At 47.7% G+C, this 23499-nt stretch overlaps 3 protein-coding genes across 8 annotated transcripts in view; 2 read left to right on the forward strand and 1 right to left on the reverse strand.

Moving 5' to 3' along the window:
* The window catches only part of DAP3 (death associated protein 3), a 30165-nt gene extending 21934 nt beyond the window's left edge, over window positions 1–8231 (forward strand). For all 3 annotated transcript variants that reach the window (XM_081112266.1, XM_081112265.1, XM_081112267.1), the window contains 7 exons: window positions 484–614; window positions 1235–1315; window positions 1406–1564; window positions 2850–2909; window positions 3229–3318; window positions 5382–5499; window positions 6460–8231. In XM_081112266.1, coding sequence (XP_080968392.1) covers window positions 484–614; window positions 1235–1315; window positions 1406–1564; window positions 2850–2909; window positions 3229–3318; window positions 5382–5499; window positions 6460–6545 — 725 coding nt within the window. In that variant the 3' untranslated portion in view covers window positions 6546–8231. The remainder of the gene's footprint in view (window positions 1–483; window positions 615–1234; window positions 1316–1405; window positions 1565–2849; window positions 2910–3228; window positions 3319–5381; window positions 5500–6459) is intronic.
* A 3657-nt stretch (window positions 8232–11888) lies between these two features.
* MSTO1 (misato mitochondrial distribution and morphology regulator 1) lies at window positions 11889–16725 on the forward strand. Of its 2 annotated transcripts, none has more exons than XM_081112250.1 (14): window positions 11889–12019; window positions 12130–12265; window positions 12742–12811; window positions 12903–12978; window positions 13910–13964; window positions 14049–14187; window positions 14320–14437; window positions 14678–14812; window positions 14916–15068; window positions 15317–15448; window positions 15523–15707; window positions 15885–15989; window positions 16077–16189; window positions 16464–16725. In XM_081112250.1, exons 1-14 carry the CDS (start codon window positions 11936–11938, stop codon window positions 16673–16675), a joined length of 1713 nt encoding a protein of 570 aa, XP_080968376.1. In that variant the 5' UTR covers window positions 11889–11935; the 3' UTR covers window positions 16676–16725. The 2 variants fall into 2 exon arrangements, with proteins under 2 accessions (XP_080968376.1, XP_080968375.1); XM_081112249.1 differs by having other exon boundaries at window positions 11891–12019; window positions 14913–15068.
* Window positions 16254–23499, reverse strand: part of GON4L (gon-4 like) — a 50977-nt gene continuing 43731 nt past the window's right edge. For all 3 annotated transcript variants that reach the window (XM_081112213.1, XM_081112212.1, XM_081112214.1), the window contains 8 exons: window positions 22859–23002; window positions 22153–22296; window positions 21931–22050; window positions 20219–20332; window positions 19274–19484; window positions 17799–18420; window positions 17610–17712; window positions 16254–17248 (listed from right to left, as the gene is read on the reverse strand). In XM_081112213.1, the coding sequence (XP_080968339.1) occupies window positions 17099–17248; window positions 17610–17712; window positions 17799–18420; window positions 19274–19484; window positions 20219–20332; window positions 21931–22050; window positions 22153–22296; window positions 22859–23002 (1608 nt within the window). In that variant the 3' untranslated portion in view covers window positions 16254–17098. The remainder of the gene's footprint in view (window positions 17249–17609; window positions 17713–17798; window positions 18421–19273; window positions 19485–20218; window positions 20333–21930; window positions 22051–22152; window positions 22297–22858; window positions 23003–23499) is intronic.

Consider the following 23499-nt stretch of genomic DNA (forward strand, 5'->3'; position numbering starts at 1 on the left):
AAATTCAGCTGAAAGCTTCCTGGAACCTTTTGATAATAAGAATGAACTACTTTGGCCCAGCAGTCCTCACTTTGATATGTGATGCCCAAGAGCATAAACTCCCACCTTAGAGGTCATCACAGGCATTATGGCCATCATATCCAGAGAAACTGACATGGTACTGGTAATCAGCATTCTAGAGTTTAAAACTTAAACTCTCATTCTTTGTACATATCCTTCCTTGTTGTGTATGTGCATCCACATACTATGACTATCTTTAGAAACTACCAGGAAGCTGAGGTGACCGTTAATTCACTTGGTATGCCGTGTGTGTTGAGTGTAATGATAATGTTTAATCTAAAATAAATCTTGGAAACAAGGCTTTAAGAAATATATAGGACACTAAAGTCATTCCCCATGACTTAGTTAATAGAGTATTTTGTGTTGTATACAGTTAATTCCTGCCTACTTTGTTCTCTGTGCCCCTCGCCCCCCTTTTTGTAGCTCATCTTTGGGTGAAAGACTGCCGGAATCTTCTGCAGTCCTCCTACAATAAGCAGCGCTTTGATCAACCTTTAGAGGCTTCGGTCTGGCTGAAGAATTTCAAAACTACAAATGAGCGTTTCTTGAATCAGGTGATGAGACTCCCAGAAGTTTGGTGCTAGCCATTCTTTAAATAGATTTTATCTCCTTTGTGCCCCAAGTACCAGTAGACTGGAGAACTAGTATCATGGCTGAGATAACTATACCGTTTTCTACTTCCTGCATATATAGCATTTTACTCACAGTGAGCTCACAATCTGAAACTCATTCCCATAGAGCCATCAGTAGGCTGTTCCCATCTGTGGGTAGCAAATTGAAGTTCAAATTAATTAACTGACTTTTTCAAGGTCACAGGCTCAGATTCTCTAAAGCATATTCTAACTACATAATTTTCTCCAGATAAAATCTTTTTTGGAACCAGAAATGTATTGGTAAAATTACTCATTACTCTAGTAATTCTTGAATATGATCTCTAGGCCAGAGGTTTCAAAACCTAGATATTTAGAATCATCTAGGAGCCTATTAAAAATGTAGGTGTCAAGGTCTTGTCCTGGACCTTTATAGTCAGAATCGTGTGTGTGTGTTTGTTTTTAAGTTCCAGGCAGAAATGGGCTAGATAGCATTCACTTCCATACTGAGATAGACCTCTTATAGGGCTTGAAAAATAGATTTAAACTGATTCCTAATAACACAACCTTTTGTTTGGCTTTAGATAAAAATTCAAGAGAAGTATGTCTGGAGTAAGCGAGAAAGCATTGAGAAAGGCAGTTCTCTGGGAGAAGTAGTTGAACAGGTATAAAAAAAGATACTGTGTACTGTGCCATACCAGAGAAGGCCTCTTACAGACAGGCTGGACTGTAAGCCACTCTCCCTTTTGCTACAGGGTATAACACGGGTGAGGAACGCCACAGACGCCGTTGGGATTGTGCTCAAAGAGCTAAAGAGGCAAAGTTCTTTGGGTATTTTTCACCTGCTGGTGGCAGTGGATGGAGTCAATGCTCTCTGGGGAAGGACCACGCTGAAAAGAGAAGATAAAAGTCCAGTAGGAAAACTGACTTTCTCTGCTCTGGTTTCTCTGGTTTCTGGTGCCACATTATATATGGTCTGGGCATAGTAGACATACAATATATTTTCTTGCCTCGGAATATTTGAATTAGATGTATAGTGAAAATCGCATCAAAAGGAGCTGAGACAGCCCCGGCCAGTTTGGCTCAGTTGATTGAGCACCGTCCTGTACACCAAAAGGTGGTGGGTTTGATTCCCAGCCAGGCACATACCAGGTTCGAGCCCTAGTCTGGGCAAGTACAGGAGGCAACAAATTGATGTTTCTTTCTCTCTCTCCCACCTCTTCTCTCTAAAGTCAATTTTTTTAAAAATATATTTGCCCTAACCGGTTTGGCTCAGTGGGTGGAGCATCGGTCTGTGGACTCAAGGGTCCCAGGTTCGATTCCGGTCAAGGGCATGTACCTTGGTTGCGGGCACATCCCCAGTGGGGGGTGTGCAGGAGGCAGCTGATCGATGTTTCTCGCTCATCGATGTTTCTAACTCTCTGTCCCTCTTCCTTCCTCTCTGTAAAAAATCAATAAAATGTATTGATTCCTTGACCGGAATCGAACCCTGGACCCTTTGGTCCACAGGCCGACGCGCTATCCACTGAGCCAAACCAATCAGGGCTAAAGTCAATTTTTTTAGAGGATGATACCAAGTTCCACTATCCATTGAAAACTAAGGGAGAGTTTGTGTTTTTTTAATATATCTTATTGATTTTTTTTACAGAGAGGAAGGGAGAGGGAGAGTCAGAAACATCGATGAGAGAGAAACATCGATCAGCTGCCTCCTGCACACCCCCTACTGGGGATGTGCCTGCAAACAAGGTGCATGCCCTTGACTGGAATCGAACCTGGGACCTTTCAGTCCGCAAGCCGACGCTCTATCCACTGAGCAAACCGTCTAGGGAAGGGACAGTATTTGAAAAGAGCATGACAACAGAAGCTACTAGTACATTTTTTTTCTTTCTATTCTCTTTTCAAAATGAGGCTATGTGGTGTAAAAAGAGATCAGAAGTATCTTGGTATTTGGAGACAGTGGGTGTTTTCGCCCTTGGGGACTGTTTTTAAACTCCAGAAGCACAGTAGTTTTAGGGCCAACAGCTCTGTAGCTTATCTCAGGCTTATCTTCAGCCTCTACTATGGTTACTTAGTAATTGAAGGTTTTTTAGTCGTTATCAATTACTAGTAATTTGTCTCAGGGAAGCATCCAGGCAAAAGCAAGTAATGGCCTCTTTCTGCTCCCACCTCTTCCTCCCCTGCACACTGGCCAATGTGCAGATCGCCGCAGAGGAACTGGCACTTATTCACAACCTGAGGAAGATGGTGAGAAATGACTGGGTGAGTGATCTGATGCCTAACATAGTTCAGAGAGAAATGTATTTTCATTTCAAAGATCTTCCACTATGTCATTCCTAGCACTTTGCAGTCTCTAATTTTATGGACAGAACGTTCTTTTATGTCATTTAATTCCCGTAACTGTACCAATTTAAAATCTATATATTTGGTTTCTAATCTTTCCATTTAACTGGAGTAAGCTTATTCAGAACCATTTTATTTAAATATTGGTGTAATTACTTTGCTTACAATTGTTCAAAGTGTTTTTAGATCTTCTATCTGTTTTAGCTTTTTCTAATTGTCTTTTTCTCCTTTCTTTCAGAATGGAGGTGCCATTGTGATGACTTTGAGCCAGACTGGGTCTCTTTTTAAGCCCCGGAAAGCCTATCTGCCCCAGGAACTGCTGGGAAAGGTCAAACCATTGAAAAACTTGTTTCCCTTAGATAGTCATTCTGTCTAAAGACATCTTTTTCTTTTTTTTTACATAATTTCAGACTTGGATAAAAATTATATTCCTATATGACTTCACCCAAATTCCTAAAATGTTAACATTAATCATATTTGCTTTATTCTTCTTCCTCTTCATTCATTTTTTTCTGAATATGTGGCAGTAACCTGAGGATGCCTCTTTATTTAAAAATCATGTGTACTTCTTAAAAACCAAAGATATCTTAATATATAACCAAAGCACAGCTGTCAAAATCAGAAAGTTGACATTGATATAATACTGTTAACCTAACCTATGGAACTTATTCTGGTTTTGACAGAATATCCCAGTATCTTTACAGAAAAAAGAGGGTCTTGGGCAGTGTGTCACACTCAGCTGGCATGTGTCTTTAGTCTCCTTTAACCTGGGACAGTTCCTCAGTCTTTGTCTTCTATACTCTTAATATTTTTATTTCTTTTTTTTTTTAATTTTTTTTAAAATATATTTTATTGATTTTTTAACAGCGAGGAAGGGAGAAGGATAGAGAGTTAGAAACATCGATGGGAGAGAAACATCGGTCAGCTGCCTCCCGCACACCCCCCACTGGGGATGCACCCGCAACCAAGGCACATGCCCCTGACCGGAATCGAACCCGGGACCCTTCAGTCCACAGGCCGACGCTCTATCCACTGAGCCAAACCGATTAGGGCAATATTTTTATTTCTGAAGAATACATGCCAGTTATCTTAGGAGTTATTTTATGAAGTTGTCTGATGTTTTTCTCCTGATTATATGTGATATTAGAAGGGATGTGTGCTCTTAGTGCATAATATTAGGAGGCACATGAAACCTGTTTCTCCTACTACTAGCAATGTTAACTTTGAACACATAATTAAGGTGGCATCCATTTGGTTTCTCTTCAGTGCAGTTGTTATTTTACTTTTATATTGAATAAATAACCTTGTGGATGTATATTTTGAGACTAGGTAAATATCCTGTTACTCCTCAAATTTCTCCTTACTAGTTTTAGTACTCATTGGTGATTCTTCCTAAATTAGTTATCATGATAATAGCAAAATAGATATGTTCTAGTTCCATCATTTCCTCTAAATGTATCAGTTGGCTTTCTATTATATGTAAGAGTTTTCCTTTCTACCTTATATATTTATTTATTTCAGTACAGACATGTGGATTCTTAATTTTTACTACCATTATTTATTTCGATGCTTAAATTTGGCCAGTAGGTGCCCCTTTAAGCTTACCCTGGATGCATATGGGCTACTAATAACACCCAGTTAGAGGCACCTTCTGGACCATGGTTGGGCAATGTTAATACCCACCATTTCTAAGCCATGGAAAACTGATAGAGAAGAATTTATTTTCAAGATGAATTCGTGCCCTGGCTGGTTTGGCTAAGTGGATACAGCATCGGCCTACAGACCAGAAGGTCCAGGGTTTGATTCTAGTCAAGGGCACATGCACGGGTTGCGGGCTCGATCCCCAGCTGGGGAGGCAACTGATCGATGATTCTCTCTCATCATTGATGTTTCTAGCTAACTCTCCCCTCTTCCTTCCTCTCTGAAGTCAATAAAAATATTTTTTTTAATTGAATTTCTAATGAGGTCAACATAGAACACAGTTGCCTGCAACAGCCACACACACACACAGGCAACATGTAGTAGATGAACCAGAAGGAAAAGAGGTTATCTTTAAAAGAGTATGTGTGGCCAAAAGCACTACCTAGTGCAGTGATGGCGAACCTTTTGAGCTCGGCGTGTCAGCATTTTGAAAAACCCTAACCTAACTCTGGTGCCGTGTCACATATAGAAATTTTTTGATATTTGCAACCATAGTAAAACAAAGATTGGTATTTCTGATATTTATTTTATATATTTAAATGCCATTTAACAAAGAAAAATCAACTAAAAAACTGAGTTCACGTGTCACCTCTGACACGCGTGTCATAGGTTCGCCATCACTGACCTAGTGCGTACAGGCCCTGTGTGTCACTTAACAATTACTATATCTTTATCCTTTTTCTTTTCCAGGAAGGATTTGATGCCTTGGATCCCTTTATTCCTATCCTGGTTGGCAACTATAACCCAAAAGAATTTGAAAGTTGTATTCAGTATTATTTGGAAAACAGTTGGCTTCAACATGAGAAAGGTCAGTTGTTTAATTTTTTCTATAAGGACTTTATCTGTCAGGAAGAGCCCCACTGTCAACACCTTGACCTCTTCTTCCCTCAAGAGTAGTGTGTTATTTGTATTTCATCTCTATTCCCTTTATCCTGACTTCTTCCTGGCTGATCACCTAATACAGAAGGGGGGCAGGGGTAAGGTTTATTTTACAAAAGACATTATATCTCTCCCAAAATTCTCAGAGTAGTCTACAATAAAATGCTCATGCTAAGAGAGGAGGCCAAACCCAGCCCAGTCACTTGGTTCAGGTTGCTGGCCACACTCTCATTGTTGCATTTTTCTTTGTTTGTTTTTTTATCTTTTTTGTTCATTGTTGCATTTATTCATCATTCAACAGACTTCAGTTGACTCATATGCTAGGACACCCACAGAATAGTTGACTGTGTAAGAGACTAAACCCCGCCGCCCCATCAAACCAAATCTTTGCTCTATCTGTCCTAGTCTTGTACATGAGAGCATTCGAGCTGTTCTTTTTATCCTTGCCCTCGGCTTGAGGACAGGGAGGAGGAGGAGGATACAGAGGAAAAGTCAAGGCTGTTCTATCGATAGGTCATAGAGAATTAGCTGTAACTGGAATATGTTACTAAAGGAAAGAGTATAAAGCAGCTGCAACATGATGGGTTGGGAAGCACAATGGAGAGATTTGGGGTGGTTGGGAGATTTGACCATGTCCGAAAGTCCAGAAGATAATCTTGGAATAATGGGAAAGATAAATGCTGGACTGGAAGACTAGAGACAGAAAGGGAAAATGTGCATAGAAAATATAATCATTTATTAGGATGAAGGATCTAGCAGTGAGGTCTCTGGGAGTGCTGATGACATCAGAATGTAATCTAGATAATGTAGCCTCTGCAGCAGAATTCTCTGGGTGTAACTTAATACTTCAGGAGAAAACTGCCAATTATCTGTGCTTGACTCCATTCAGCTCACACGGAAGAAGGTAAAAAGGAGCTGCTGTTCCTAAGCAATGGGAATCCTGGGCAGCTGGAGCGGCTCTGTGCCCACCTCTAGGCAATGGCCACAACATGCATGGAAGGCAGTGGACATCACAGGCCCAATCAGATGGGACGTCCCACAGCACACACACAGCTCATGAGACTGGACAGTACTGCAAATCAACTCCCAACTTGGCTGAAATGGGTTCCTTGTAAAGTGACTATAATGGCAATAAGACATCCTCTTGTTCCTGAAACTAGTATCAGTTTATTATATATGGTTTTCACATTTTAATTGTGCCTCTTTTCCTAAAAAATAAATTATCTTTCTTAAAGTGTTGTGTTAGATCTATACGATGGGAAGAGTCTTCAGATTGGCCAAATTTTACACTTTTATCGGTGGTCCTTGAGAACCTTACTGACACTCCACCTGAATCCGGCAGCTTTGTACAGTACAGCCCCTTTATACAGGCTCCCAAAAGAATTAAGTAGTAAACCCCGACAGAATGCATTGTGTGTAATGATTCATTTGTCCTTAATGCATATAGAGTAGTACTAGCTGTGTACCATCTTTGGGAGATTTGAGAAATAATTACTCAAATAAGTTTCAATAGAGTTAAATTGTCTGACCATACCCAGGTTTTTGGTATAGAGTCAGAGTTTTGAGTCACAAATCTACCACTTAATTGCTATCTGACTTAGGGTCTCTTACCCTATTTCCTTCTTTGACTTCACCTTATCTCTATTTCACTACATAAGGTCACTCTACCAAGTACAGGAGACAGCATCTCTACCTAATACATTGAAACAGAGCCAAACTGACAAGACTAACAAATAGTTCCTAAATTTAAAAACAGGAGAAAACTTGAGAAAAAGAACTAAATGAAATGGAAACAAGCAAATTATCAGATAGAGTTCAAAATACAGGTATAAGGATGCTCCAGAACTTTAGTGAGCCCTTCAGTAGCATAAAAAAAAAGACATGGAATACCTATCTAGCAGGAGAGAGACCATGATCACAAGGGGGTTTTCCCAAGGTGAGGATACACTGCATTCCAGATGCGCTGACCCCGTGATTTCCCCAAATGTGGGAAACTCGGCTGCATAATTTGTGGTAGTGGGAACTGCATTTGCGTTCTCCCCCGAAAAATAAATAAAGGCATGGAGCCCTAGCCAGTGGGCTCAATAGTTAGTGTTGGCCCATGCACCAAATGGTCAAGGGTTCAATTCCCAGTAAAGGACATGTACCTTGCAGGTTTGATTCCTAGCCCCAATCAGGGTGCCTCTGGGAGGCAACCAATTAATGTGTCTCTCTCACATCGATGTTCTTCTCCCTCCCCACCTCTCTTCCCTCCCACTCTCTCAGAATCAATGGAAAAAATATCCTCAGGTGAGGATTAACAAAAAAGTAATTTTTTAAAAAGGACATAGAAACCACAAAAAAAGAATCAGATGAAGGATACACTAATGGAAATGAATAAATGATCACAGGGCCAGGTGTGTGTGTGTGGAGGGGGGGAGCAGAGTGCACACCCAGTGTCTGCCCCCTCTGCCTAAGGCAGTGGTTCTCAACCTTCCTCATGCCGCGACCCTTTAATACAGTTCCTCATGTTGCGGTGACCCCCCAACCATAAAATTATTTTCGTTGCTACTTCATAACTGTAATTTGGCTACTGTTAATGAATCGTCATGTAAATATCTGATATGCAGGATGTATTTTCATTGTTACAAATTGAACATAATTAAAGCAGTGATTAATCACAAAAACAATATGTAATTATATATATATTTTCCGATGGTCTTAGGCGACCCCTGTGAAAGGGTCGTAGTTCCACCGGGGTTGCGACCCACAGGTTGATAACCGCTGGCCTAAGGGGTCAACTCTCAGGGCCCTACCACACCGGTTTGAGGACCTGGGGCTGCAGGCAGGACCTGGGGAACTGGTGACGGCCCGGCCGGGCTCAGCAGGCCCCTGGGGCTGCAGGGGAGCGCTGAGGGTGCCTGTGCTGAATGGGGGCCCAGGGGATGAGCGATGCTGCCACGGAGCTGGGGTGGCATCGGGCACTTGGACCAGGAGGCCCCAGGCAGAGCCCCGTCTCAGAGCGAATGCAGGAAGTCTGCTGGTTTGCAGACCCCGAATCAATTTCATTTCGAGGTAAAACAAAATCTGCCAGGAGAGGCAGGCGGCGGAAGCCAGACGGGGAAAGTCATGGCACTTTGTAATCTAAGCCACAGACGGCGAGGGGAGGCGGGGTGTTCTCCACGCAGGGCCCTCGCCCCAATGCAGCGGGACTCCGCCAAGGTTACCAGCTGGGAGGGACCTTGGGACAGAGGGAGCAGCCGCCCGGAGGCACTGGTGCCGTGACCCCCCTTGACCGGACCCCTGTCTGCTGGGGGTGGATGGGGGGGTGAGGGCAAGGGTGAAGCCCATCAGAGCAAACGGCCGCTTACCCAGAGGTCACAGGTCAAGGAGACAGAGGCTCTGGGCGGCCCAGGGTCCATTTCCAGCTCCGTCCTTTTACTGCTGTGCACCCTCCAAGGAAGAAATCACTCGCCCTCTCTGTGCCGCAGCACCTTCACCTGTGCAATGGGCGCGTGAGCGGGGGCGGGGCCACGTGATCTGCCGGAAGTGACACAGTGTGGGGTTCTGTTAGGAAGGACAGGGGGCACCTGAAGATGGAGGAGAGGCCACGTGAAGACGAGCGGCGATTGAAGGGATGGGGCCAGGAGCAAAGGAGCCCCAGGAGCCCCCAGAAGCTGACCAGGGGAAGGACCCTGCCCTGGAGCCCTCCGAGGGAGCACAGCCCTGGACGCCCTGATTTCAGATTCTGGCACCCAGATAGGGACAGCAGTTGTTCCTGTTGGTTTAGGCCAGTCTGTAGTCATCTGAGCCGCAGCCTCAGGAAATAGACCCCTCCTTTTGGGGTTTTATTTTATTTTTTATTGATTTCAGAGAGGAAGAGGCAGATAGAGAAACATCAATGATGAGAGAGAACCATTGACTGGCTGCCTCCTGCAAGCCCCTCACTGGGGATTGAGCCCCGGCATGTGCCTTTGACTGGAATTGAACCTGGGACCCTTTAGTCCACAGGCCGACGCTCTATCCACCGAGCCAAACCGGCTAGGGCTCCTTTTGGGGCTTTGACCGGGTTCTGGGAACAGCTGAGCCCTGTGCTCCATGGCAGGGGAGACCCTCCAGCCCCCACCCCAGACTTCTCACTGCAGGGCTCACAGGGAGATCATCCCTGTGTCTGTGCCTGGGCCCTGTCTCCTGCTCCCTGGCGCTCCTCCGCAGCAACAGTGCAGTGGGCACACCAGGCAGGCTGCTTGGTGGGAAGCGCAGGCCATGTGGCTCAGGGACTCTCCGCTGCCTTGCCCAGCCCCTGCTGCAGGATGATGCAGGGCACTCCCCAGCCCCGCCCTTACCTCCCTCCCGGGCCTTCCCCTAAGGCAGCGGTTCTCAACCTGTGGGTCACGACCCCTTTGGGGGTCGAACGACCCTTTCACAGGGGTCGCCTAAGACCATCGGAAAACATATATAATTACATATTGTTTTTGTGATTCATCACTATGCTTTAATTATGTTCCATTTGTGACAATGAAATTGGGGGCCACCACAACATGAGGAACTGTATTAAAGGGTCGCGGCATCAGGAAGGTGGAGAACTGCTGCCCTAAGGAGTCCCGCCTGGGCCTGGGCTTCCTGGAGCACCTGGGTTGACAGGAGCCCACGACTGGGTTGCCGTGCCCATATTCTAGATGCCAAGACTGAAGCTCAGGGGGAGCAGAGGTCCCTACCCCCAGCCCACCTCCCCCTCAACTCAGCCCAGCTCACAGGTGGCTCCCCCAGCTGCCTCCGGTTGCCATGATGTCAGAGGAGGGGGAGGAGGAGGAGGAGGAGGAGGAGGAGGAGGAGGAGGAGGAGGAGGAAAAGGAGATGATGATGAGGGGCAGGTTTCTGAGAAGCAATTCCCGAACACACACCAGCTGGCCCCTGGCCCCTCCTTGCTCACTCCCTCTCTCCAACGTCAAAGCATCCATTTGTGCAGCTGGGCCCGGGCCTCTTCCAAGCCGGGAGCAAAGAAGGTCAAGAAGGCAGAGGGCCCAGGGAGTGGGTTCTGGGACCCCAACCTCACCCAGCAGATTTCCTGGACCTGGACTCCATCGCCCTCCCACAGTTCCCAGACCAGGCGGGCTCCTTCCTGCCTCCCTGCCTCCCCCATGCAGTTCCCTCCACCTGGAATGCCCTTCCTCAGCCTTCAGGTCCCAGCGGCTTTAACTCCACTGGAGACCCTCCCCTGAGTCCCCAGGGCCCCCCCTGCATCCTGCACCCACCGCGGTCACAGCCCTTTTCTTGATGATGCCCTCACGGGGCGGGGCGGTGAGGTCGTGGGGATGCTAGCTTTGCCTTTGTAGCCCAGCGCCTGGCACAGACAGGTGCTCAGTAAAGCCAGGAGGGAAGGAAGGAGGGAGGGAGGGAGGCAAAGGGAGCAAAAAGGCACCTCTCATAGGATAGGAGAGGATCTGGACTGTGAGCACCCGGCACAGGGCTGGGCACGGAGCAAAGCCCACCCCCTTCCTGCCGCCTCCACTTGAGCCTGGGCTCCAGCACCTTCTGCCTCACCCCATTTGGAGCCGGCTCAGGGGTCCTCTCTACACCCACAGGCCTGTGTCTGTTGTCCCTTTGGAGGCAAGGTAATCACACCAGGATGCAGGTGTGCACTTGACTCCATAAGGAGCTCCGTGTGTTGGGGAGAATTGGGAGAAAGGCCTCCATTCTCCGAAATCCAGGGCCAGGCAAGCTTGCAAGGGCCTGAGGGCTGACCTTGAGCAGGGGACTTCAAAGGGTTTTCACACTGAGTACTTTCTGCAAGCAATGCCTTACCTGATGGCCGTGACATAAAACATGGAAACTAAGCTGCTTGGGGCGAAGTGGTGCATGTTGAGGGCGCCTGGGAGAGGGGACAGACAGATAAAGATAGTTCACAGGGTTAATTAAGGCTGTGACTTTTTGAGCGGAAGAAAGGGGTGCGAGGGAAGCTTTAGAGGAGCACCTTTTCCATCAAGCTTTTAGTTTTGCCTGAAGCAGAATTACCCCGAGAGAAGAGACAAACGCTGCAAGAGCAGTAAGACGTAGGGTGAACCCCGACAATCCCCACCTGAGCAGCAAAGACCACCGCACCAAGAACGCGCCAGCAAGGGGCGGAGGCTCGGGCGCTACAACTTCCGGCGTGGGCCCCACCCCTTGGCAACCACAAGCAAGTAGGATAGTCCACGACAGGAAGAGGCGGGAATGATGAGCGGTGTCTCTAAAGCCCAATGAATCGTTCCTCCTCTGGGAAAAGACGTATTTGTGGACCAATAGGGCTCAGAGGGTGAGGCCCCGCCTACAAGCTTGCCGAGCCAATCGGCTGAGAGCAGCGAGTGGGCAAGCGCCGGCTTTGCGACTTGGTGGAGTCGCGCGGCATGGCGGGCGGCGCCCGGGAGGTGCTCACGCTGCAGTTGGGACATTTTGCGGGTTTCGTGGGAGCGCACTGGTGGAACCAGCAGGTGAGGTCTCTTGGCAGTTGCCCCAGCGAAGCCTTTCGGGACCTCCAGCCCTTGCCTCCGGCTGGCCCATCTTGCCACTCCTGAGTCCGGTCCCCTTTCTGCCTCCCCAGGATGCTGCGCTTCGTGAACCGACTGACACCCAGGAGCCGCCGGGGGAGCTGTGCCCCGACGTCCTGTTCCGGGCCGGCCGAACGCTGCACGGCCAGGAAACGTACACGCCAAGGCTCATCCTCATGGATCTAAAGGGTGAGGCGGTGGCCAGGGCCTGCCAGTGCCCATGTTCTCCTGCGCATCGGAGTCTCGAGCATCCGTTCGTCTCAGGACCCTCTGACCATACTAAGCTGCAGGGCACAGATGAGTTGCCTAGGGAGAGCTAAGCACAATGTACAAGTGCCCAGGGACGCAAGAGGCACAGCTTTATTCCGTTCACGAGCCATCTCTGGAATGGGCTGCTTGTCCCTAGAGACAGTGACACGGCCGGCCGCTAAGACCGCTGGGCATGGTCTTTGCCTCCTACCCACAGCCACAGCTAAGGAAAGGATGAAATCTAGATTCTCCTAGGCAATGTTTGTTTTTCCAACTTATGGATATTCCAGAAAGCTTGGAAGTGCCAAGTGCTTGGAGGGATGGTGACAGCAGGTTTTCGGGTGATCAGAGAAAGATTACCTGAAGCCTGGGAGGGACTAGGCTTTGATTTCACATTTCCTGTTATTTCTGTGCAGGTAGTCTGAGCTCCCTAAAACAAGAAAGTGGACTCTACAGGGACAAACAGCTGGACGCTGCAATAGCATGGTATTTGTCGTCTGGAGAAGCGTGGGAGATGTGCACAAAATGCTGGAAAACAAAGGCAAACTGGCTATGATCCGTCTCCACTTTCTTTAAGGCAGGGGAAGCTCACCACACACAAAGAGGAACTCCATCCCAAGAATCCTTATCTCCAGGATCTTCTGAGTGTGGAGGTGAGGGTCTCAGCCCTGAACTTCTTTTTCAAATTATGAGAGAAAGTTTATTTAGAAAGTTACAGAGGTAGTAAAAGTGAGCCATAGAAGAAACAAATGGCTAAGGAAACAAGTTACAGAGGCAAAAGAAAGGTTTAGGAAAGGACAGTGGGGAAAAAAGATCTGAGAGGGTGTGCTCTGGGGGGGGGTGGGGGGGGGGGCGGACAGACAGAGACTGCTCTGAACTTGCACACCGAGTGCTACAACCACAGTGCCTCCAGTGGGTCAGAGAAATAGAGGAATTCAATAATCTTAAATGCCTTAAATAGTAATTTTGGAAGAAGCACTTTTCTTCCTAAAGGACTGTGACTACAACCTGGACAGTGTTGCTCAATGGTTGAGCATCAACCTATGAAACAGAAGGTCACGGTTCGATTCCTGGTCAGGGCACATGCCTGGGTTGCAGGCATGATCCCCAGTGGGGGGCGGGGGGGGGGGGGGGGCGGCGTGCAGGAGGCAACTTATGGATGATTCTCTCTCATCACTGATGTTCCTCTCTCTTCCTCTCTGAAATCAATAAAAATATATTTTAAAAATTAATAAATAGCCCTAACTGGTTTGGCTCAGTGGATAGAGCATCGGCCTGCGGACTGAAGGGTCCCAGGTTTGATTCAGGTCAAGGGCATGTACCTGGGTGGCTGGAACATTCCCAGTAGGGGGCATGCTAGAGGCAGGTGAATCGATGTTTCTCTCTCATCGATGTTTCTCTGTATCCCTCTCCCTCCCTCTCTGTAAAAAATCAATAAAATATATTTTTTAAAAATTAATAAAAAGGACTGTGACTACATAAACAGAAAGGAGGCTGCAGGGTGTGGCCAGCGAGATCAGGGAGGGTGAGCCTTCTGCCTTTAGACGCCTGGAACTAAGTACAGATTTTTCTCATCCCTCCCAGGGAGTGCTGAGCAGTGATGGTCTCTGGAGGGTCAAATCCATTTCCAACGGCAAAGGTGAGAGCGATCCAAGTGCTGCAGGATGGGAAGTGGGCAGAGCGGGAACATGGAGAAGGTGAATTTCCTCTCATTTTCCTTCAGGTCTCCCACCACTCACCACTGCTCCAACTCCAGAGCCCCTTATCCCCACAGAGGGCAGCATCAGGGTCTGGTCAGACTTCCTCAGAGTGCATCTCCATCCCCGGAGCATCTGTATGATTCAGAAGTACAACCACGATGGGTATGGGGTGCCCCAGAGGCTGTGAGGCAAGAAACTGGGTCCCTACCAATGTTGGATGGGAGATCTCGGGGGGGGGGGGGGTACGTGGGGGGGCAGGACCCTGTAAGTCCCGGATTGTGTTTTGCATGACAGCGAAGCAGGTCGCCTGGAGGCTTTTGGCCAAGGGGAGAGTGTCCTGAAGGAACCCAGGTACCTGGAAGAGCTGGAGGACAGGCTGCACTTCTATGTGGAGGAATGTGACTACCTGCAGGTAGCTGAGGGGCACAGTGGACACTGGGGTAAACTACTTTTTTTAAAGGTTTTTAAATTGATTTTTGAAGAGAGAAAGGGGAGAGGGAGGGAGGGAGGGAGAGAAACAATGTGAGAGCAACACATCAATTGGCTGCCTCCTGCACAACCTCTACCGAGAGCCAGCAACCTTTTGGTGCCTGGGACTACGCTCTACCGAGCCACACCCACCAGGCTCATTCTGCTCATCATTCACCTCCAGGGCTTCCAGGTCCTGTGCGACCTGCACGATGGCTTCTCTGGTGTAGGTGCGAAGGCCGCAGAGCTGCTACATGATGAGTATTCAGGGCGCGGGATAATAACCTGGGGCCTGCTCCCCGGTCCCTATGCTCTTGGGGTGAGTAGAACTGGGAAGAAAAACCTCAGTGGAGGGGGAAATGAGGGAATGATAGCCCAGTGAGAAAGCTGCTGAGAACAAACTCCTCCCTTTCTTTCAGCAGGAGCCCCAGAAAAACATCTATCGTCTGTTAAACACAGCGTTTGGGCTGGTGCGCCTGTCTGCTCACAGCTCTCTCGTCTGCCCTTTGTCCTTGGGTGGGAGCCTGGGGCTGAGGCCTGAGCCCCCCGTCAACTTCCCTCACCTGCGTTATGATGTAAGGCTCAATGCTCTTGTTCTGCTAGTAAAAGGGACGGTCCCACTCACCAAGTCAGCCTGTTCTGGAAGCCTCAGCTTGAACTCGGCGGTGATGGGGCCTCTTAGACCACATCCTGTTTAACCAGCCTTAGGCCAGTCACACCGATTGTCTCCAAGCCCGCAGGTCTCCCTGCAGTACTATCCTGCTTCCACACGCCCTTCCCGGAGCCGAAAGGCTAAGCGCTCTCTTTGGTATCCTCTCTATAGGCAACTCTGCCCTTCCACTGCAGCGCCATCCTGGCCACAGCCCTGGACACAGTCACCGTTCCTTACCGCCTATATTCCTCACCACTTTCCATGGTTCATCTAGCCGACATGCTGAACTTCTCTGGGAAAAAGGTATGACGCTTGGTGAGGGGTTAGGTCACAACTGAGAAAAGGCCCTGTAACTTGGTTTTGTCCTTACCTTTAAGGTGGTGACAGCAGGAGCATCCATCCCCTTCCCTTTGGGTCCAGGCCAGTCTCTTCCCGATACCCTGATGCAGCTCGGAGGGGCCACCCCTTGGACTCCACTGTCTGCATGTGGGGACCCTTCTGGAACACACTGCTTTGCCCAGTCAGTGGTGCTGAGGGGTCTAGACAAAGCATGCCACACCAGGTGAGGACTGGTGGTCCTGAGGGGCCCTTGTCAGGCCTCTGTTTCGTGTTCTTTTCCCTCTAATACCTCTGGACATTCTCATGGTAGTGCCCTTCTCTTCTTCCCTCTGTCCCACTTTAAAAAAGAAAAAAAACCTGAGCACCCCCATATTAAAGGTGATTGTCTTTGTTCTGGCAGTCAGCTCACCCCAGGTACACCTCTGCCCTCCCTACTCCATGCCTGCACCACTGGGGAGGAAGTCTTGGCCCAGTATTTGCAACAGCAGCAGCCTAGAGCCAGGAGGTTAGTGAAACACTGCTCCTGCTCTCCTCCTAGATCGCAGACCCCCCTTGACCTTTTCTCACTCAGCTGCTATTCTCTTGTCCCCAGTTCTTCTCATCTGCTGCTGACTCCCTGCAAGGTGGTTCCTCCTTATCCCTCCCTCTTCTCCTCAAGCCTCAGCCAGCAGGGCTTGGTTCTGGATAATCCCCCAACCGGGGCAGGTATGTAGGAGACGACAAAAACCAAGATTTACTCTATCACTTCCTGGATAAAGATACTTTAAAGTCACAGTCAAACATTTCTTTATTCATTCAATGGTTCCCGAAGACTTTTCTTCCCCTGGAGTACTGGTATACTAAGGGGACAGTACACAAAATTTATTGAGTTTACTTTATAATCAAGTCAACTAAAGACCCAGACTTCCCTATCTATACGACAGTCTCAGGGTGAAGGAACAATCTGACTACAGGTCTCTCTTCTCTCCCTCTGCGGCAGGGGAGAGCATCCCAGTGCTTGGGGCCCTCCGTTCCTCTTCATCCTTGAACCGGACCCTGGGAGACTTGGCCAAGGACCTCACCAAACTCAACCTGCGGCGCTGGGCCAGCTTCATGGACGCTGGAGTGGAACAGGATGACCTAGGGGAGCTGCTGCAGGAGCTCTGCAGCCTGGCCCAGTGCTACCAGCACGGTGACAGCCTCACGGACTGAAGTTCCAAGAAAAGGAAAAAACTAGTTTCCAATAAAAAGTGCTGGATGCAGGAGCTATGTCTTGGGACTGGCTACACCAACATATGCACTTATTACATTTATATAGAATCACTGTGCCTTACATCACAATAAATGTGAACCATCAGGACAAAAAGTTCAAGAAGGGTAGAAAGGAGCTGAGCCCCTCTCCCTCAACACTATTTACAAAATGACTCTAAAGACTTCGTAACAAACACTGAGTGAGGCAGAGAATGGCAGAGCCATGAAAACCCTCAGCCTAGCTTTGTCCTGTCCTTGGCCCCTGCTCCTTCAGCTCTATACTGAGCTCAAGGGGCACACCAGCAAGGGACAACCACCCTTTCCCTCGTCAGGGTGCCTGTGGTTTGGATCCGACACACACATCTCCCACATGCTTCCTGAGTCTCACTCATCCAGCTCCTCCTCAGACAGAAGATCCCCATGGTCAGAGAGCTGGTCTGCATTGCTGGTGCTGGTTGCATCGTCTTCATCCTCCGAGCTGGCCTCGCAGGCGGTGTGGAAGAGCTGCATGAGTTCTCGAAAACGGTGGGAAACCTAGGAGGAGAGGGGAAGGTTGGTGTTCCCTGTCTCTAAGTAACATAAAGTGTTATATACCAAGCTAAACAACCTTGTTTTCTCCATACAATAAGGTCCTCCTTAAAGATAAGAAAATTCAGGTTAGTGGCTAAATATTTTGTCCAAAGTCACTCCTAAAACGGAAACTACAATGGAATCTCTGGGGCTTCCACCTCGAAATCCAATGCCCTTTCTCTTCTAGAACCACCACAAACACCCTGGGAAGCCAGGCCCTTCCTCAGCAGAGCTTTACAATCTCACCTCCTCTTAGTTGGCCAACCTGTCCTCTTCCTGCCTCTCCTGGATTCGAAACTGTAGAGGACTCCCCCCGCCCACTTACCTCAGTAGCAGTCTTATTTCCTAGCTGCTGGGAGATGATTCGAAAAGTCTGGGGCTGTGCTCCTTGTTCCTGGCACATGGTGAGAATCACACGGTCAGCTTCCCTGTAACCATATATTGTGATGAGTCCTGAGTTAGTACCATGGATGTGGGCCACGTGCTTTATAAGCACACACGCACCCCAACCTACCTTGTCCACAGGACCACCTTTTCCCCGGTGGAGCTGACCTTGCTGTTGTTCGCACATACAGTGACTTCTGTGGCCTTTGGCTGCTGCTCCCCTTCTGGAACCTTGACCTGTATTCCACTGTCTTTAGCCAAACCTCCTTTAGGGGTTTTGGGAGAAGTCTCTGAGGTGTCAATTCCTGATGCAGATTCATGGACTGAGGACTTCCTGTCTGATGTCTTCATACCAGTTCTGCTTGAAGGCAGCCAGCTCTCTTGAGTATCTGGTTTCCCAGACACCTGTCTTCTCCCTAAGTCTCTGGTCCTTGAGGAAACAGGACTCGGGAAAGAAGCAGGGGGTTCAAGAGTTCCAGAACATGGAGTTTCTGAAGCACCGCAGACCAGCGGGGAAGACTCCGCGTCACCTGCTGCCTGATGGCCCTCCCCCTCACCCTGAAGCCTGGGGAGCTCCATGCAGCAGGAAACCTCCGGTTTGGCCTGGGTTGTCCTAGTGTCTAGAACAACTCCAGTGTTGGAGGGAAGCTGAGGAGTCTCTGGTGAGCTGGGCGGCGGGCCATCCAGGAGAAGCTGCCGTTCTGTAAGAATCACTTCTTGAGGGGACAGCAAAGTGCTCCCCACTGCCAATCCTGCTTAGGAGGAAACAAAGACCTAACAGTGTGGACAGGGTGGAGATGCAACTAAGGACTGACTTCAAATTACCACAGGGTCACTCTGATAAGCTACTGTGGCAAAATTCTAATCCAAAAGAGTGAGGTGGGGGTCAGGGCTAAAGTCACGTTTAAAGAAATAAGCCCTGGCCCGGTGTGGTTCAGTTGGCTGAGTGACGCCCCATGCATGAGAGGTCACGGTTCAATTCCCAGTTGGGGCGCATACCCAGGATGTGGGCTTGATCCCCAGGGGGAGGCATGCAAGAGACAGCTGATTGATTGCTCTCTCTCACTGATCAGTAACAAAAATATATTTTAAAAAAAGAAATAATATTTGCGCCCCTAGCCTAATAGCTCAGTTGGTTAGAGCATCGTCCTAATACACCAAGGCTGCAGGTTCAATCCCCATCAGGGCACATACAAGAAGCAACCAATGAATGCATAAATAAGTGGAACAACAAAACGATGTCGCTCTCTCTAGACATCAATAAATAAAAAAATATCTGCCTGCCAAAGCTGATAATGCTGGAGTCTTTAGAATGTAGATCACAGGATCTGGAGATAAAGAGAAGGGATTCAGGAATGGGAATACAAGAAAAGGCTGAATCATGTTGATTTTGTAGCATTTTTAGTTCTGCAAGAGTATTAAGGCCCCAGGAGAGAAAATTAAGGCTGAACAGGAGAAGGGTTTCCTATTGGTTTATTAGTAACAGTCCTTGAAAACACTGTGACTTACCCAGGTTCAAATACATTTTTACTTGAAGTGTGTAAGAATAAGACAGAAATACAGAAATAAATGGAGAAAGGCTGGACTGGCAGCCAGATCACTCACCTGAAATAGGCCTCTCTCCCTGCCGGGTGCTCCTGCCAGTCCTGCTCTGGGTTGCCTCAATGGTTTCTCGTTCCTCTGGGGCTTCCTCCTCCATCACATCCTTGCCCTGCCCAGCTTCCTTAGCACCAGGCATAGGACTGGCCTCTCGGTGGGGGCTGCCACCCACCAACTCATGGGGCTCCTTGCTCTTGTAGGATTTGCTGTCATAGACCTGCAGGAATGGCCTTGTGGGTCAAGGTTCCCCTGACCCTCCTTTGTCTTAGGGGGCCAACCAAAGGAAGAAGCCCTGTTGGGATGTTTAGCAAGTCAATCAAGATACACGCCTGCTTCAAGGATTTTAAATGCCCAGAATAGAGTATGGATTCAACAACTCCTCTACCAAGGACTGTATTTTTGCTGCCAACCAGCTCTACTCTCCCTAGAGAGCCAGCATTACCTTTAGGGTCTGTTTTCTTGACACAGGCTTACTTAATTAAAAAATAAAATCATCTATGAAGGAACTATTTGAACTAATTGATTTTTTTTCCCAACTCCAAAAACTTTATCCACAGGATTCTCTTTAAAAAGTAAAATCTGCCAGACTGGTGTGGCTCAGTGGTTGAGCTTTGACCTAGGAACCAGGAGGTCACAATTCAATTCCTGGTCAAGGCACATGGCAAGGTTGCAGGCTCTATCCCCAGTAGGGGGCGTTGCAGGAGGCAGCCGATTACTGATTCTCTCTCATCATTGATGTTTCTCTCTCTTCCTCTCCCTTCCTCTCTGAAATCAATGAAAATGTATTTTTAAGAAAGCAAAACCCACAATATATTTTTAAAAGATTCTACTTGTATTCTATGTGTGCATACAAGGTTCACATTTGTGGTAGCAAACAATACCCCAACAGCAAGCTGGAGGGTGACCTAGGTAGGTAGCTCTGATGCCTCTCGGTACAGCCTCTGCCCTCACCTTGCTGCTGCAGTGGCTGCAGTTTCTCCTTTTGCTCTTCTTCAGTTTGGAATCAGGACCTCCTTCATGGCATGCACAGGCACAGTCCTTGGCGCCATCTGGCCACTCAGTCTCCTAGGAGATATCTGGGCTTGGTTAGCTGCCAAGCATTTTGGTAGCAAGAGAGAAATAGCTTGCTCTGGCCCTGCCAATCCCACCCTTTCTCTTTCATTATATACCATCCTTATATTGCCTGAGGAAATCAACATCTAAACTCGATTAAAGCTTATTGTGAATCCCTAAAACAATTCTTAAATGACCCCAAAACTGACACATCCCAGTTGCCTAGATGTTTCAAGGAACATTTCAGTCCAATATAATCTGCGGCAGACACTGGAGAGCTGCAACGTAAGCGATGACCTCCTCACTCATCTGTCTGTCTGTCTCCCGGTGCGTTGAGCTCTCCCCTCCCAATCACCTGGAGAGAGGCTTTGTACATATGGAAGGCTCACTCGATGATGCTATTTAACAAACCCAAGACATAAGTGCCATATTTATTCCCGCTGATGATGAAAAACCTGAAGAGATATTAAATACATTGCCCATGGTCACTGAGCTCCTATAAAGTCCTTCCCTAAGAAACAGTAAGAGACATGGAGTAAAGGGACATGGATTTAAAAGACTACTTCTTGCCCTAGTTGGTTAGGCTCAGTGGATAGAGCTTCAGCCTGCAGACTGAGGGTCCTGGGTTCGATTCTGGTGAAGGGCATGTACCTCAGGTACAGGCTTCATCCCTGACCCTGGTCGAGCACATGCGGGAGACAACCAATCGATGTGTCTCTCTCACATCAATGTTTCTCTCTCACTGTCTCTCCCCCTCCCTTCCATTCTCTCTGAAAATCAATAGAAAATATCCTGGGGTGAGGATTAAAAACAAAAACAAAAAAAACTACTTCTTGCCCAGCTGGTATTGCTCACTGGTTCACCCTCAACCCATGAACCAAGAGATCACCGGTTCAGTTCCTGGTCAGGGTAAGTGCTGGGTTGCAGGCTCAATCCCCTGTAGGGGGTGTGCAGGTGGCAGCCAATCAGTGTTTCTAACTCTTTGTCCCTCTCCCTCTTTCTCTAAAAAAAAACAAAAAAAAAAAAACAATAAAAACATATTTTTAAAATAATAAAATAAAAAGACTACTTCTTGCAGAGCATTTGAGAGCAGTTTGAGCAGGCTCTGGAGCTGGATTCCCTGGGTTCATATCCTCGCATTGCCACTTATTAAATATGAGACCCAGGCAATGGCCTCTCTCTGCACTTCAGTTTCCTCTTGTGTAAAATGCAAACAAGAGCAATCTCTTCATAGGATTATTGTGAGAATTAAATGAGTGAATAATCCATTGAAAATACTTTCAAGAGATATATATTTTGTAACACACCTAAGGACTAGCCATTATCATTTTAAAATGGGCAGTTTTAGTTCTATTTTTTCACATAAACAGAAAAGAAAAAGTTAAGACCCAAGGGCAAGAGAAATAGCTCTGAACTAGAAAGGAAATGGGAAACAGACCCTTCTAATGAAGCACTCCAGAGTGGGGACTCTAGCAACTGCACTGTTCTCCCCACGGGCTCTGCATGTCCACAGCAGCCTCAGATCCCGGAAGCTTTGCCAGAGAAACATTTAGGCAGAAACTCAAGTCTTGATTAATGGAAAATGGACCATCTCCAACAGCTTGGTGTACCTTGTCATGATTCTGCACCCCAATCTCCTTTCTTCTTTTGTTCTTTGGGGCTGTGGGTATCTTGGGAGGTTCCTCTTCCTCTTCCACATCAGGCAGTGCCACTTCTTCAAAGCCATCAAACTGGGGAGAAAGTGGTGCCACTCAACATAGACCATGGGCAGATTACCCCTCCTACACAGGCCTTCTCCCTTCACAACCCTAGTGCAGCCTCAGGGCTTTTACCTCATATTCCTTCTCTTCAGTCCAATTGATCTCTTCAAAGTCACCCATCCGGCTAGCTGCTGGGCGCAGATGGTCAAAGAAGATGGAGAACTCATCCTGCAGGTGGTCGTGGCCCTTAAGGAGATGCCACATCTGTGTCTTGAGCTAGGAAGAGGTGTAGAGGGAAAGATGAAATCCCCAGATCCTCTCTAGGCCATTTTCCAAACCAGTCCCATATACTTCCGAGTTCTATTTTTCTAGTCAACTGGGAGACAAACAGAAGCCTCTCTTTGATAGATAAAAGTTCTTGAATTTCCTCTCCCTCCTTGCTTGCCTACACAGGAGGAGTATTTACAATAAGTTTGATTCCTAATAACAACACTCTCTATCCTGCCCTACTGATCTCCAGGTCAGGCATTAACGCAAGCAGAGCAATAAGCCTCTTCTGGGCCCCATCATCACCTCCTTCCTTGAACCTCTTCCTTCCAGGGCACTGAGGGCATTCCTGAGCCTGGGAAGGTCAGTCAGGATCCGGTTTCAGGTGGCAATCAACCCCTATTCCAGGGTATTATGCTACAGATAAGCCTTAAAAGGTCTTTGCCTTCTTCATCTCCTCTAGAAGTGCATGGTACCCAGAAGCAAGAGGATATGGGCTAAGTTAGGGAAAGGGAGAAGGGAAGGGCCTAAGGCCTAGATGAAAATGGAAAGGAAGGACAGGAAAAAATACCTCAGTGATCTCTTGGGGCAGGCAGTCTGCACAGCTTTGGAGGACCTTGATAATCTTCTGGTGATGTGAGGGGTTTTCCGCAAAGCAAATCTCAAGCTGCCGGAGAAACTTGCGACTCTTCTCAAAAGCCTGCTGCTCCTCAAACTACCAGAGTGAAGAGAGCAAAAGAGGAGTCGCCTACACAGCCAGAGCCAATGTGAGGTCGTACGCTAAGAGCCAAGACAAAATGGGCTGGGGGACTAGGGATGGAAGGCTCCAGTTTACAACTGTGTCATCTTCTTAACGACCTCTAGCATCTATCCGCCTTGGGTTACTGGGGTCTACTGGTCCAAGGTAACTATGATGTGAAGTAAAGATTCAAGAGATGTACATACATATCTCAAGTTGTTTACTGTTTCATGCATTGTGAAATCAGACACTCAAACTGATGTAGCATTCAGTTTACGAAGAATTTTCACATATGCACTCATTTGATTCTCATAATACAGAAAGAGAAGATTGGCATGATATGTATAATCATTCCATTACCACTGAACTGCCTTAACACTATCAGAAAATTCTCATCATATCCTTTATTCCTGTCTACCAGTCATGACAAAAAAATGAGAACTACCAGGATATCCCTCATGTTTAGATACTGG

The sequence above is a fragment of the Myotis nattereri genome (assembly GCF_964212035.1).
Source record: "Myotis nattereri genome assembly, chromosome: 18".
Taxonomy (NCBI): domain Eukaryota; kingdom Metazoa; phylum Chordata; class Mammalia; order Chiroptera; family Vespertilionidae; genus Myotis; species Myotis nattereri.